Source organism: Trichomycterus rosablanca, chromosome 22, assembly GCF_030014385.1.
Source record: "Trichomycterus rosablanca isolate fTriRos1 chromosome 22, fTriRos1.hap1, whole genome shotgun sequence".
NCBI classification, from domain to species: Eukaryota; Metazoa; Chordata; class Actinopteri; order Siluriformes; family Trichomycteridae; genus Trichomycterus; species Trichomycterus rosablanca.
The window spans coordinates 19,436,894-19,453,607 of record NC_086009.1 but is presented as its reverse complement, the minus strand read 5'-3'; the positions used below and the strand labels follow the sequence as shown (position 1 = coordinate 19,453,607).

The 16,714-nt window shown below is 47.8% G+C and overlaps 1 protein-coding gene across 1 annotated transcript in view; it reads left to right on the top strand.

Moving 5' to 3' along the window:
- grin2aa (glutamate receptor, ionotropic, N-methyl D-aspartate 2A, a) overlaps window positions 1-15,374 on the top strand; it is a 128,234-nt gene extending 112,860 nt beyond the window's left edge. Inside the window, exons 10-13 of the mRNA XM_063018393.1 lie at window positions 71-231; window positions 7,781-7,968; window positions 9,154-9,392; window positions 13,584-15,374. Coding sequence (XP_062874463.1) covers window positions 71-231; window positions 7,781-7,968; window positions 9,154-9,392; window positions 13,584-15,374 — 2,379 coding nt within the window. The remainder of the gene's footprint in view (window positions 1-70; window positions 232-7,780; window positions 7,969-9,153; window positions 9,393-13,583) is intronic.
- Window positions 15,375-16,714: the final 1,340 nt, after the last annotated feature.

Below are 16,714 nucleotides of genomic sequence, written 5' to 3'. Positions count from 1 at the left end.
ATTTTCTCTGTTTATTTTGTCTGCTGCTTAATTCTAAGAAGCTCATCGCTGTCTTGCTTTCGTCCAACAGTTCCAGAGCCCCTACTCCTACTCTCCACCCTTTCGATTTGGGACGGTCCCCAACGGCAGCACAGAGAGGAACATCCGTAAGAATTATCCGGACATGCACCAGTACATGGTGAAGTACCATCAGACGGGGGTGAACGATGCTCTGGTTAGCTTGAAGACCGGGTGAGCCGTTTACACTACACATGTAGTAATGTACACACCTAATCCACACTCGGGGTGTGAGTGAATTAAATGGATGTTTTAATACAGTACAGGTTCAATCTATTCGCCTGCAGAATTGATTCAGATGACCCACCAACTTTCTATCAGCTTCATTACGATAGACTCATGGGGGTAAATATTGGACGTTTTCGCAGTTTCGTCTGACATTCTAGAAATGTCAGCGTGTCGATGGAACGAAGGGCTTAAGACTTCAGCCGATCCTCCACAAAAGCAGAGAAGAGCAACTAGCTCACAGCTCCAAATGTCACTCGTTAGGGAGACTCTGAGAGGTGTTACGCTCCCCCCCTCGGCGTGCGTGGGCCTGTTAGCGGCTCTGTTTTGTGTTAAGGTGGAAGTGTGTGGATCGTCGGATCATGACGGGAGGATTAGTCTGCTTCCTCTGGACTCGTCGTGTCAGAACGGTCAGAGCCGTGAGCCTTTTCAAGCACTCTTCTACCTAATCAAGAGGTCAAGCCGTGTCTCGTCTCTTGACTGCTGGACGTTTTACTGGTGTAAAATAGACCTCGCATGCATCACGTCTCTGATAAGGGTGATCGTGCCAGTTCTGGAGCCAATTCTACCATCCCTCGCTCTTCCACAGCAGAAAGAGCACGATCAGGGCTTCTGAGTAGTGCAATGCTGTGATGTACCATCATCATAAGACTGTTGGTTGGATCTGTGACCATGCCATGGCCAGGAGTACAAGAGAGCATGGTTGTCCCTGATCTATTTAAGGAAAGGATGGTATTTCTGTCTTCTGTAAAGATCAACTAGAAAATATAGGACAGCTACACAGCTGTATAGTCAGTGGCTGGCATGATGTGACTTAGAGAAAGCATGTGTTAGCCCACACCCTCCCTGGTTGGTTGCTGCCATGCACTTGTGAAAGTACTAAACAATGTAACCTGAAGCAAAAGCTTTTTTTGGTGAACTATAGCTGAAATACACTGGTACCTTGAAACTTGTGTGGCGTCGAGTTTTAAAGACATTGAGTTTCAAGGTGTTTTTTCCCCATAGGAAAACCTGTTAATGTGTTCCATGGTCCCGTGGACCTGCATATATTTTAGGCTCATGTAAAATAATGGGGTTGTATGTATATAAAACACTGGAATACAATTAAAAACAGTTAAAAATCAATATAAAATACAATAAAACGTAGTGGATATAACGAGGTCTGTGGTAGCTGGTGAACGTGCCCCGGGTTCCCAGCGAAACAGACGTTACAGAGCTCAGCAAACAAAGGTCTCTTATACCAGACCTTCCAATTAGTGCTGATCACCCACAGCTGTGGGGCTGGCTATTTAAGCCAGCTCTACACAGCAGTGGGTGTCGCACCTTTGTTTGTTTTGTGGTCTCTTGTGGCAGCTCGTCCACACTGTTGTTTAGTTATAGGTGGTAGCCCTGGTGGCGCTAGGCCATTAGGGTAAGTAAAACCGCAAGGTTTGAGGTATGAGGGTTTTCTTTCGTCCTCTTAGAAATAGTGTGGTGCGACGCCGCGCAGTCCTCGAACTGCTGTTTGTTTCAGCGCTAGCTTTAGCTTAGCGGTCTCACTCAGTGCTCTAGTAGCGCTGGTTATATCCTAGGCATCAGTGCCTTCAGTCAAACAGAACATTGGATTCTCCAACCGCTGGGTGGCGACTCCGGAACGTACTCGGTAGTCACGCCAACATCCCCGGTTCGAATCCACACTCTCTACAGCTGCCCAGCTCTCGTGCAGTTGCTGGGCAGACTCTTTATCGCTGTCTCTTTAAAACGCTAACATTAGCATTAGCGGCTTTCACTCCGCGCTGTTTTAGCGTTGGTGGTAACTTCGGCATCAGTGCCTTTAGTTAAACGGAACATTGGATTCTGTAACCGCTGGGTGGCAACTCCGGAAAGTAATCGGCAGTCACGCCAGCATCCCCGGTTCGAATCCACGCCTTACCGTTGTGTAACCTTTCTCTTTTGTTTTTCTCCTTTTCAGATCGGTGTTTGTCAGCTTCCGTCGGAGTTTCCGATTGGGTTTTGTTTTATTTTATGTTAGCTGTTTACCTTTTCTGTTGTCCTTATTAATCAATAAAATATCTTTTTATAATTTTACTTCTGCATTTGTGTCCCTTTCTTCCCACGTGACAGAAAGGTGCGACCATACCATGGACGCAGCAGAAGTTCCACCCCTTACGGACGTTCTACGTCATCAAGGGGTAGCGTTAGGCAGGCACGAGGTGGCCCTAAACGAGTTGGCGCAGCGGGTAGCTGCGCTCACCCTGCAGTCGCCAATTCTTAGGTCCGGTCCTGAACCCCCTGCCCACTCTCCTACCCACTCCGGAGGGTGCGGAAACCGCGACACCCCTATTTCGCCTCCCGAAAGGTATTCGGGAGAGGCTAAGAGGTGCCGTGGCTTCCTCCTCCAGTGTGCCCTTGCGTTTGAGCTGCAACCCTCTCGCTACCCTACGGAGCGATCGAAGGTTGCATACATAATTTCCCTGCTGACTGGCCGAGCTTTAGAATGGGCTACTGCCCTCTGGGAGCAAAATGCTCCAGAATGCTTTTCGGAAAGCTCCTTTAAGGAAGCTATAAAGGAGACCTTTTTTCACCCTTCGGGTGGCCGTGAGGTAGGCCCTCGTCTACTCGAGCTTACCCAAGGTGCTCGGTCAGTAGCCGATTATGTAATCGAGTTTCGAACGCTCGCGGCTGAGTGTGGTTGGGACGAGGGGGCCCTTACTGCCATATTCCATCGTGGTTTGTCTGGTAAGGTGAAGGACGAGCTAGCCACCAGGGACCCTCCTACCACTCTTAAGGACTTCTATGTCCTGGCCAACGCCATAGACACCCGCCTTCGCCAGCGAGCCCGGGAACGGGGCACTTGTTCCCCGTTCACCCGCTCGCAGGTCTCTCCCAATTCGCCTCCGCCTGTCCTGGATCCTGAGCCCATGCAGTTGGGGTCAGCTCGCGCTGGTGCCCCAACGGCTTCGGGTCCGTCTGCCCGACCCCGGCAGCCGTTAAACTAGCAGGCCGCTCTCGAGCTAGGGACTCGGGAGTGAGCCGAACTACCATCCCTGCCCAAGGACTATTTCTGCAGGCCCGGTTGCTTTGGGGCCTGGGAAACACAGACCTTCGGGTCTGTGTGGATTCAGGCGCGGTGGAGAGTTTCATAGACATCAACCTGGTACACAGGCTGGGGATTGAGGTCCAACCGCTAACAACTCCAGTGTCGGTCCATGCTGTGGATGGCCGACCTGTAGCGGGCAGCCCGATAACCCACCAGACGCGACCTCTCACGTTGCGCCTGGAAAACCACGAGGAACGGATCACCTTTCTTGTGACTCACGTTCCTCACCTCCAGGTGGTTTTGGGGTATTCGTGGCTGCAAAGACACAACCCCCAGATCGACTGGGCCACCGGATCGATCTTTATCTGGGGAACGCAGTGTCGGGACTCGTGCCTACTGCAAGGCGGCGCGAGCCCCGAGCCGTCCGAACCCAAGATGGCGATTCCGGATTTGGCAGCTGTTCCTCCTGTGTACCATGATTTACGGGAGGTTTTTAGCAAGTCCCGGGCGCAGGACTTGCCCCCCCACAGACCGTTCGATTGCGCCATCAACCTTTTGCCCGGCACTACTCCTCCTAGGGGGCGCCTTTTTTCGCTCTCCGGCCTAGAAAAGGTTGCTATGGAGGAGTATGTGCGTGAGGCGCTTAAACAGGGGTTCATCCGTCCTTCTTCCTCCCCAGCTGGGGCAGGGTTCTTTTTTGTGAACAAGAAGGACGGCACCCTGCGCCCCTGTATCGATTATCGCGGTCTGAATGCCATTACGATCAAGGATCGGTACCCGCTGCCGCTGATGGCCACGGCTTTCGAAGCCCTTCAGCGAGCATCGGTTTTTTCAAAGCTCGATCTTCGCAGCGCGTACAATTTGATCCGGATCAGGCAGGGGGATGAGTGGAAGACTGCGTTCATTACGCCCACTGGCCACTATGAGTACTCGGTGATGCCATTTGGGTTAATGAATGCCCCCGCAGTCTTCCAGAGATTTATCAATGAGGTCTTGCGGGAGACTCTTGGTAAATTCGTCTATGTTTATTTAGACGATATTCTTATCTTTAGTCAGTCCATCGACGAGCATATAGGGCATGTCCGACGAGTTCTCCAGCTCTTGCTCGACAACCATCTGTTTGTCAAGCTGGAGAAGTCAGTCTTTCACTCCCCCACGGTCTCGTTTCTGGGGTTTGTAGTGTCCGAGGGCACCCTGCGCATGGACTCGGCTAAAGTATCTGCGGTGGAGAAGTGGCCAACTCCCAGTTCTTTACGCCAACTGCAAAGGTTTTTGGGCTTTGCAAACTTTTTTCGGCGTTTCATTAAGAACTTTAGCTCAGTCGCCGCCCCGTTAACGGACCTTACAGGCAAAGGTCCGTTCCAATGGACGGTGCAGGCCCAGCAAGCTTTCGACAAGCTAAAAACACTCTTGACAACTGCTCCCGTCTTGCAGTTGCCCGACCCAGAGGAACCCTTCGTTGTCGAAGTGGATGCTTCCGAGGTCGGGGCTGGGGCAGTTTTGTCCCAAAGAGTGGGGCCGGGGAAGAAGCTACATCCATGTGCCTTCTTCTCGCACCGCCTGACTCCAGCCGAGCGGAACTACCCGGTTGGAGACAGGGAACTCTTGGCCATTAAGTTGGCGTTAGAGGAGTGGCGACACTGGCTCGAGGGGGCCAAACATCCTTTTCTTGTCTGGACGGATCACAAAAATCTGTCATTCATCCAGCAAGTCAAGAGGATGAACTCCCGTCAGGCCCGGTGGTCCTTATTTTTTGGAAGGTTCAACTTTACACTGTCTTATAGACCGGGGTCCGAAAACGTCAAACCGGACGCTCTGTCTAGACAGTGGGAACCGACCAGGCCGGAGACCGGACCTGATCCCGTGATCCCCTCGACCCAGATAGCGGCCCCAATCACTTGGGGCATATCAAAGGTCATTCGGGATGCCCAACGGGCGGAACCCGACCCCGGTGGGGGACCTCCTGACAGACTGTACGTACCTTCATCCGTACGGCGTCAGGTCTTCGAGTGGGCTCATGCTTCCCCATTTGCGGCGCACCCAGGCGTGACCAAGTCCCTGGTCTTGCTGCGCCGAAGATTTTGGTGGCCGGGGATGGAGAATGAGGTACGTGACTTTGTCCGCGCCTGCTCTGTGTGTGCTCTTAACAAGAGTCCCAGAGAGCGCCCCAGGGGCCTTCTTCATCCGTTGCCAATACCGGCTAGACCGTGGTCCCACATTGCCCTGGACTTTGTGACAGGCTTGCCTAAGTCCAGAGGGTTCACGGCGGTATTGGTAATTGTCGACCGGTTTACCAAATCTTGCCTCTTTATCCCACTGCCCAAGCTACCATCCGCCATGGGCACTGCGCAGATCATTCTGAATCATGTGGTGAGAGCACATGGGGTCCCCTCAGACATTGTGTCAGATCGGGGCCCACAGTTTGTGAGCCAGTGCTGGCGGGCCTTTTGCCAAATTATTGGCGCGAAGGCCAGCTTATCCTCCGGTTACCACCCGGAGTCGAATGGGCAGTCGGAGAGGCTTATCCAGGATCTGAGCAAGATGCTCAGGTGCCTGACGGCAGGGAATCCGACCACGTGGTCGGATAAGCTGATGTGGGCAGAGTTTGCTCACAACACCCTGCATCATTCGGCGATCGGCATGTCACCGTTTGAGGCTCAGTTCGGGTACCCTCCTCCGCTCTTTCCTGAGCAAGAGCAGCAGGTAGCGGTCCCGTCTGTACAGCTTCAGGTCCGCCGCTGCCGCGCCGCCTGGCGCAAAGCTAGGCAGGCACTTGTGGCCACCCAGCGCTCTGTGAAGCGCAAAGCTGACCGCAGGCGGCAGCCGGCTCTTACCTTCCGGCCAGGCCAACGAGTACTTGTATCAACGAGGGATCTCCCCGTTCGAGGTGTTCCACATAAGTTGGCACCCAAGTACATTGGCCCGTTCAAGGTGGTAAGGCGGATTAACCCGGTGACGTATAGGTTGGAGCTTCCTCCCCGCATGAAAGTGCATCCAACCTTCCATGTCTCCCATCTCCGACCATTTATGTGCGGGGGAGTTTTACCCCCTCCCCAACCTCCCGCCCCTCGTATCATCCAGGGTGCCCCTGCCTTCACGGTTCGCCGGTTACTTGACAGCAGGAAGGTTCAGGGTAGTACCCAATACTTGGTGGATTGGGAAGGTTACGGCCCTGAGGAACGTTCATGGGTACCGGCTCGTCAGATCCTGGACCCTGAACTGATCCGCGAGTTCCGACGGAACCGTGCTGCGGGTCTTGGGACCTCAGGAGCTGTCCCTAGAGGAGGGGGTTCTATAACGAGGTCTGTGGTAGCTGGTGAACGTGCCCCGGGTTCCCAGCGAAACAGACGTTACAGAGCTCAGCAAACAAAGGTCTCTTATACCAGACCTTCCAATTAGTGCTGATCACCCACAGCTGTGGGGCTGGCTATTTAAGCCAGCTCTACACAGCAGTGGGTGTCGCACCTTTGTTTGTTTTGTGGTCTCTTGTGGCAGCTCGTCCACACTGTTGTTTAGTTATAGGTGGTAGCCCTGGTGGCGCTAGGCCATTAGGGTAAGTAAAACCGCAAGGTTTGAGGTATGAGGGTTTTCTTTCGTCCTCTTAGAAATAGTGTGGTGCGACGCCGCGCAGTCCTCGAACTGCTGTTTGTTTCAGCGCTAGCTTTAGCTTAGCGGTCTCACTCAGTGCTCTAGTAGCGCTGGTTATATCCTAGGCATCAGTGCCTTCAGTCAAACAGAACATTGGATTCTCCAACCGCTGGGTGGCGACTCCGGAACGTACTCGGTAGTCACGCCAACATCCCCGGTTCGAATCCACACTCTCTACAGCTGCCCAGCTCTCGTGCAGTTGCTGGGCAGACTCTTTATCGCTGTCTCTTTAAAACGCTAACATTAGCATTAGCGGCTTTCACTCCGCGCTGTTTTAGCGTTGGTGGTAACTTCGGCATCAGTGCCTTTAGTTAAACGGAACATTGGATTCTGTAACCGCTGGGTGGCAACTCCGGAAAGTAATCGGCAGTCACGCCAGCATCCCCGGTTCGAATCCACGCCTTACCGTTGTGTAACCTTTCTCTTTTGTTTTTCTCCTTTTCAGATCGGTGTTTGTCAGCTTCCGTCGGAGTTTCCGATTGGGTTTTGTTTTATTTTATGTTAGCTGTTTACCTTTTCTGTTGTCCTTATTAATCAATAAAATATCTTTTTATAATTTTACTTCTGCATTTGTGTCCCTTTCTTCCCACGTGACAGTGGAAGGGAGTTAGGGAAGTGCAGCAGCAGCCTAAGCAACACTGCCACCTTCTATAGGAAACAATGACACAGCAGCGCAAAAAACGGTAGCAGAGCTGGGATTCGAAGTCTGTTCATTTTTAACATTACACCTATTTTAATTATGGCTGATTAACATCTTATAGTAAGGTAATAACAAAGCAGTAACATCTTGAGGTTTGACTAACTAGTTTGGTATAAAATTTCTCCTCATAGCAAACTGGACGCGTTTATCTATGATGCAGCCGTGCTGAACTACATGGCCGGACGAGACGAGGGATGCAAGCTGGTGACGATCGGGAGCGGCTACATTTTTGCCACTACCGGTTATGGCATCGCGCTGCAGAAAGGCTCTTTTTGGAAACGACAAGTGGATCTGGCCATCCTGGCGATCATTGGTGATGGTACGGCCATTCTTTTGAAGCTAGTTTTTAAACCTGGGATTTATTAGGTCTACATTAAATAAAATGTTCTGTCCAAAAGTATTAATAAACAGCTCAGCACTGGTCCCTATATACAAATATGCAAAAACACAGCACTAAGGTCCACAAAGGTGCTATAAACAGTGTACAACGTAAATAGATCTGTAAATATGTCATGTAACACCTATAAATAAATATTAAAATTGGTGTATGGCACTACTGGGGAGAAATTTTATTTACCTTGTGTGGTGGCTACTGGTGGCTCTGCTGGTGGCTACTGGAGCAGCGCTGGTGCAGAACTAAGCTCTAGAACCTGCAAAAATGAAGCATAAAACACAGAGAAAAGGCGAGAACAAAGCGAGTCTGTGAGTCCTGACAAAATAAAACCTCTCACTAATGTAAACAGAGAGACGTGCGCCGGCTAGAGGACGATTACTGAACTACCGGTCTTAATCCGCTTCTCACAGGAATTTTACACAACTGGACCGGACATTCGGTTTTCCAGATTTTGTCAGTTAAATCAAAAATACGTTAAATGGAGGTCCGTTAAATTGAGGTTCCTCTGTACTTTGATTTTTTAAATGTACCCCAAAATATAAGATTGGAGGAAACTACCGTGTGTAAAGGACAATAATGTTGGTGCTAAATTGGCCACATTTCTCCTGAATAAGTCACTGTGTATTTTATAAAAGGCTTGAATTTATAAATTAGTAACAAAACTGGTTTTTTTTTAGGATTTTGAGTCTTCAATGAAATAAAATAAATAATAATAAAAATAGTATTACTTGACTAGTAAAAGGTTTTATATGAGATTTACACATGTTGGGACCATTTGCACAAGAATCTGCATTTGCATTTCCAAATACTTCTGGTACTAAACAAACACAATTCATTATCTGGCAACCACGGTACATTTGTCTTCTTGATTAATTGCTCCTGAATTAAAAAGCTTTAGAATACCTTGGCTAGGTAGCGCTGCTGTTATACAGCTGATACTGAAATGCTTTTTATTCTCTATGCTGTGTGCCAAGTTTAGCGACAGGACAATATTCTTCCAGCGTAGCGATAGCAGCGCTTACTGAACTGTGTAGGAGATACGAGTGGCAGGATAATTGATGGCCTGGCCTGTGTGTGTGTGTGTGTGTATGTGTGTGTGTGTGTGTGCAGGTGAAATGGAGGAGCTGGAGGCTCAGTGGTTGACTGGAATCTGCCACAACGAGAAGAACGAGGTCATGAGCAGTCAACTGGATGTGGACAACATGGCCGGAGTATTTTACATGCTGGCCACGGCCATGGGGCTCAGCCTCATCACCTTCGTGTGGGAGCATCTGTTTTACTGGCGGCTGCGCTACTGCTTTACCGGAGTGTGTTCGGGCACACCTGGCCTGCTCTTTTCCATCAGCAGGGTAATTCTGAATGTTAAATCTCTCCACTGTGGAATTGCCATATACGAGGGTTCTTCAAAAAGTTTCCACACTTTTCTACACCATCATCTTCTGATGCATTATTCCAGCGTCGTACCAACTTTTTAATGGCATCAGCAAATTGAGCACGTAGCCACTGATGCGCCGCTGCTTTCACATCATCATCACATGAAAATCTTCTTCCCCTTAAAGCTTCTTTGAGCATCAAAAAGGGGGAAATCAGATGGAGCTAAATCACGGCCGATTACTCCTCCTCCTACCCTCACTGCTTATAACAATATATAAAAGTGAGGAAACTTGTTGAAGATCCCTCGTATAATATCTATAAATCTGTAATAATATGGGACATCACAACATCAGTGTATTGGGCTTATATGTCAGATGATAAACAACCTTGGTCAGACACAGACAGATAGATAGACAGACAGACAGACAGACAGACAGACAGACAGACAGACAGACAGACAGATAGATAGGCAGACAGACAGATATATAAATAGACAGACAGACAGACAGATAGATAGATAGATAGATAGATAGATAGATAGATAGATAGATAGATAGATAGATAGATAGATAGATGAAAGTTATATAGAGAGATAGATAGATAGACAGACAGATCTGTCTGTCTGCAGATAGATAGATAGACAGACAGATAGGTTATCTAGTAATTTAATGTCGATGCTTCTTTTTACCCTGAGACTCTCTCCAAGGAATGAAAAAGCAGAATAAAAGAGTTCCGCACTTGATCATTTATGATTATGTATTCATGTCATTCATATCTTGAGGAGATTGAATGCGAGATCACAGGCTGTTTCAAGTCCTGCCTTTCAAACACCCTGGGATTCGCTTTCATTTCTCATGATTTGAATTTTCTGTCGTGTATTTGAAGCAGGTGAAGGTCAGATGAATTGGTGGCACTTTTCAGATGTTAAGAAGAAATTTACACAACAAGATCATATTTTTCACACAAAGGCAGCTAAGGAGATTGAGAATTGTTGTTAAATTAGGGTTGGGTAGCTCCTGAAGCAAAAGCTGTCCAGGTGTTAGATATTTCAAGTGTCCGTATACTTATGGTGCTGGACTTTGTGATCGTTAAGCTGAGCGTACCATTTTACAATCTGTTCCTGTAGATGGCGCTAACCACAGAGCTGTTATGATCCTGTTTTTAACGTCGTTTTCTATCTCTTAAGGCTGTTCTAGAGATATCTCAAGAGATCAAGTGAGGCTTTATTGTAATCTCAGCTCTATACAAGTACATATTGAAACAAACCAACGTTCCTCCAGGACCAGGATGCAACACAGAACACAAGTGCAAAACAACACAATATACACAGCGCAGATAAAAACAAAACAGTACAATAAATATGAGGACCTACAATAAATACATAAGTTATTGAGAGAGACAAGACTAGAGACAGGCGTAGTGTTGTAAATGATAAGTGAGTAAAGGTGCAAAAAGGCGATATTGCACTAAGATCCAAGTAATTTAGTCACTAAGTAGTTGTATGTACTGAAGTTGTCAGAATTCAGAGAAAAAGACTGTGTCGGTTGTGTGTGTGTGTGTGTGTGCGAGTGTGTGTATGTGTGTGCATGTGCAAGTGCAAGTGTGAGTGTATGTGCATGTAAGTTTGAGCGTGTGTACGTTCGTATGAGTGTGTATACTGTATATATATGGGAGTAATTATGTGTCACAATGTGTGTATGTGTTTGTGAGTGTATATGTGTGAGTTTGACTGTTAGTTTATGTGTGTGAACATGTGTATATACTCGCCTGTGTGTGTATGTGTACGTGTGTTAGTTTATGTGTGAGTGCGTACGTGTGTGTGAGCATGTGTTTATGTGTGTGTGTGTATGTATGTGCGCATTTGAGTATGTGTGAGTTTGAGTGTTAGTTTATGTGTGTGTGCGTACGTTTATGTGTGTGTTTGTGTGTATGTATGTGTGCATTTGAGTATGTTGTGTGTGTGTATGTGTCCATTTGAGTATGTGAGTGTACATGTGTGTGTGCGTACGTGTGTGTGAGAATGTGTTTATGTGTGTGTTTGTGTGTTGGTTTATGTGTGTACATACGTGTGTGTGTGTGTGTGTGTGTGTGTATGTGTCCATTTGAGTATGTGAGTGTACATGTGTGTGTGCGTACGTGTGCGTGAGAATGTGTTTATGTGTGTGTTTGTGTGTTGGTTTATGTGTGTACATACGTCTGTGTGTGTGTGTATGTGTTCATTTGAGTATGTGAGTGTATATGTGTGTGTGCGTACATGTGTGTGAGAATGTGTTTGTGTGTATGTATGTGTGCATTTGAGTATGTGAGTGTATATGTGTGTGCTTGAGTGTTGGTTTATGTGTGTACATACGTGTGTGTGTGTGTGTGTGTATGTGTCCATTTGAGTATGTGAGCGTACATGTGTGTGTGCGTACGTGTGTGTGTGTGAGCATGTGCATATACTCGCGTGTATGTATGTGTGCATTTGAGCATGTGAGTGTATATGTGTGTGTTTGAGTGTTAGTTTGTGTGTGTGCATACGCGTGTGTGAGCATGTGTATATATGTGTGTGTATGTGTACATTTGAGCATGTGAGTGTATATGTGTGTGTGTGAGTGTTAGTTTATGTGTGTGAGCATGTATATACAAGGGGTTGGACAAAATAACTGAAACACCTGTCATTTTAGTGTGGTAGGTTTCATGGCTAAATTGGACCAGTCTGGTGGCCAATCTTCATTAATTGCACATTGCACCAGTAAGAGCAGAGTGTGAAGGTTCAATTAGCAGGGTAAGAGCACAGTTTTGCTCAAAATATTGCAATGCACACAACATTATGGGTGACATACCAGAGTTCAAAAGAGGACAAATTGTTGGTGCACGTCTTGCTGGCGCATCTGTGACCAAGACAGCAAGTCTTTGTGATGTATCAAGAGCCACGGTATCCAGGGTAATGTCAGCATACCACCAAGAAGGACAAACCACATCCAACAGGATTAACTGTGGACGCAAGAGGAAGCTGTCTGAAAGGGATGTTCGGGTGCTAACCCGGATTGTATCCAAAAAACATAAAACCACGGCTGCCCAAATCACGGCAGAATTAAATGTGCACCTCAACTCTCCTGTTTCCACCAGAACTGTCCGTCGGGAGCTCCACAGGGTCAATATACACGGCCGGGCTGCTATAGCCAAACCTTTGGTCACTCGTGCCAATGCCAAACGTCGGTTTCAATGGTGCAAGGAGCGCAAATCTTGGGCTGTGGACAATGTGAAACATGTATTGTTCTCTGATGAGTCCACCTTTACTGTTTTCCCCACATCCGGGAGAGTTACGGTATGGAGAAGCCCCAAAGAAGCGTACCACCCAGACTGTTGCATGCCCAGAGTGAAGCATGGGGGTGGATCAGTGATGGTTTGGGCTGCCATATCATGGCATTCCCTTGGCCCAATACTTGTGCTAGATGGGCGCGTCACTGCCAAGGACAACCGAACCATTCTGGAGGACCATGTGCATCCAATGGCGGTGCCGTGTATCAGGATGACAATGCACCAATACACACAGCAAGACTGGTGAAAGATTGGTTTGATGAACATGAAAGTGAAGTTGAACATCTCCCATGGCCTGCACAGTCACCAGATCTAAATATTATTGAGCCACTTTGGGGTGTTTTGGAGAAGCGAGTCAGGAAACGTTTTCCTCCACCAGCATCACGTAGTGACCTGGTCACTATCCTGCAAGAAGAATGGCTTAAAATCCCTCTGACCACTGTGCAGGACTTGTATATGTCATTTCCAAGACGAATTGATGCTGTATTGGCCGCAAAAGGAGGCCCTACACCATACTAATAAATTATTGTGGTCTAAAACCAGGTGTTTCAGTTATTTTGTCCAACCCCTGTATATTTGTGTGTGTGTGTGTGTGTGTGTGTGTGTATGAGTGTGTATATGAGTAAGCATAATTGTGTGTCAGAATCAGGTCTGTGCCTATATAAGCTCTTGAAGTACTCAGAATAAATGAAGGCATCTCAATCTTTGTCTCTGGTCTGAGTGTTTTCCCTGTACGGGATCCACAGAGCTCTTCCTTCCCTAAGCTATACGTCTGTGTAGTTAAATTTAGGCTGCACCTAAAAATTAAACACCAGGAAAATCAAATGTTCCCTGACACTGATCCCCCTTCTTCTCTCTTGTAGGGTATTTGGAGTTGCATTCATGGCATCCACATAGATATGAAGAAAAAATCCCCTGACTTGGATTTCAGCCCTCAGGCCAACATGCTGAAGCTTATCAAATCGGCCAAGCAGATGACCAACATGACCAACCTGAGCGGCTCCAGGGGGAACTCGCCCAAACGCAGTGGCGAATTCATGCACTCGGCCAGCCCGATGATCATGGACCTCATGTCGGAGAAGGGGAACTTCGTCTACACCGACAACCGAAGCTACGCCCAGAAGGACATCTACACAGATTCCAGCGACATCCAGTCCTACCTAGCCAATCGCCACAAGGACCACCTGAACAACTACATCTTTCAGGGGCAGCACCCACTCACGCTAAACGAGTCGAACCCCAATACCGTCGAGGTTGCCATGAGCGCGGACGCAGCTCAGTCGGCCGCTAAACCCCGGTCCCTTTGGAAGAAGTCCGTGGATACTCTGCGACAAAGCCAGCCGCCCGACATGCTAGTCACTGACCCTCGTCTGTCCATGAAGAGCCAAAGGTACCTGCCGGAGGAGGCCCACTCGGACGTCTCGGATTGCTCCAGCAGGGCGGCCTCTTACAAGGAATCCGAGAACAAGCAGCACCTGAAGCCCAAGGACAGCTTAAAAAAAAGACCCATGACGTCGAAATACCCTAGGGATTGCAGCGAAGTAGAGCTGTCCTACTTAAAAAATAAGCAGGGCGGAACAGGACGAGAAAAAATCTACACCATAGACTCTGACCGGGAGCTGAGTCTGCACTCAGAACCCCTGCATTACAGAGAAACCAGAGGCCTGTCGGCGGACGATCTGGACTATCCTGAAATCTTTTCAGACCACAACGACAACTATAGGAAGTGCGAGCAGCCCATCATCCATCTGAACAGCAGCCCACTCCATCACACCAACGTGGATCTGCTGCCGGACAACATCTACAACAAGCATTTTACCTCGAAGGATAAGAACGTTAGCCCCCAAGAAAGCAACGACCATAACAAACAAACCCACTGCCGGAGTTGCCTGTCCAAGGTACCGAACTTCTCAGCAGGGCCCTACGGCCCCATGCGTTCGCCCTACAACCGCTGTGAGGCCTGCGTGCACATGTGCAACCTGTACGACATCAGCGAAGATCAGATGCTTCAGGACGCGATGCTCGGCTCCGGCACACAGCAAGACGACATATTCGGTCGCTACTGGCCCCAGATGGACGGCCCGCACGTCCAGAAGAGGAACAAGCTGCGGCTCAGTCGCCAGCACTCCGTGGATAACATCATGCTGGAGAAACCCAAGGAGGTCGACCTGAACAGGCCGGCGCGCAGCGTCAGCCTCAAGGAGAAGGACCGCTTCCTGGAGGACGGCTCGTACGCGAACATGTTCAAGTCCGACAAACTGTTCGGCAGCAGGTCCATGCTCTTCAACCACAACCTGGAGGAAAGCAAGCGCAGCAAGTCGCTTTACCCCGACAACACCACGGACAACCCGTTCATGCAGGCGATACGGGACGACGCCCGTCTGGTCCACGGACGGAGCTCCTCTGACATTTACAAACAATTGGCTCCCGTCAGCGTGAGGAATGAAAACAATTTAAGGTCCTCCGTCAAGTCCACCACCTCATACTCTTCCAGGGATGGTCGAATACCCAATGACATGTATATTTCAGAGCATGTTATTCCTTACATAGCCAACAAAACAAGTGCATACTCAGCTCCTCGGGTCCTCACTTCTTCTCAGTTTAGCAATAGACGAGTATATAAGAAAATTCCTAGTCTCGAGTCAGACGTTTAATGCTCTCTTATTGTATAGTGTTGACATAGGATGCCATAATCGGCCACACCGTAAAGTGAAGAAGTACTCGAGTACTCTTTTTTGCAGATATCACTTTTTCATATATCAGCTAGTCATCCTTAATAGCGCTTGCCAAAGGTTTTCAGCATTTGGTCACCATGTAGGAGCGCAGATATTTCCTGGGCGAGTCCAGTTGATTAAGCGCTGGGTGTGGAAATCATCTAAGGTCCACAGATTGGGTCCAGCGCTGGCTAACCCTACAGTCACCTCACAGCGGTGTGTGTGGTATTGAGATGGAAAATGCCCAAGACAGATGAACGACTCTAAAGTTCCTTCCGTTTTGTAGTGGAACGGAGTGTAGCCTGGCTGAATTGAGCTGAACTGGAATTGTTTACTAAACGAACCCAAGGCAAGCGAAGGTATTTCGAGCGAAACATCGTTGCTTTTATTCTCTATTAATATAGATTCGGGATTTTGCATTCAAATCCCTATTTAGAATTTTAGAATTATAGCTTATGTGGTAGCACAAGAGTCATTAGTTCCATACCATTGAAGCTTTTTAAAGCATATTTCTCAATTACTGACAGGAAGGTATTGTTTGCACGTAATTACGTATTTATTTGTGTTATTAGAAGAAAAAAAAAACACGTCTTACATCATACATCGAGCAGAACAAAGCTGGTCGAGTTGCGGCAATGAAAGTGAGTCCGACTGACCAACAGGTGTCTGACAAACGTGGAGCTGATTCATCATCTGAAACAGGGTACTGAGTTTTCGGTTTTACACCTGAACTTGAGTGAAGATGTCGGATGCATCACGTTTAGTACTTGTGCACTGTGAAACTAAATCAGCGTTACTTCCTGAAAGACTCTGTTTACTTTGCTGGTCGGTTGATTAGCAGATTAGATTCTTGACGCATTTTCCACCAGTTAAAAAAATCAGCATGGTAATTATTCTTTTATCTTGAAAAAGCTAGCGGTTATTGACATTGAGTTGCTTTTTTTAGTTACTAACATTGGTGGCTTGGTGATTAGGACTATAGACTAAAAATAATATGGTTGCCAGTTTAAATACGGACTTTACCAAGGCATCAACCAAAATATAATCCACGAGGGATCTTCAAAAATAAGCGGTGAGGTTGGGAGGAGTCGTAATCTGTCGTGTCTGAGAGTCTGAATCATACAATCAAAGAATTTCAGTATTTTAAAGACAGCGTCAGCGTATGTAGCCACATACATGATGGTTTCAGATTCCTTAATGCTACCAGAAATGGCTGATGGGTTTGGACTTTTATTTTGAGAAGTAACAGCATTTAGCTTCCATCCCAAACAACTTACAAT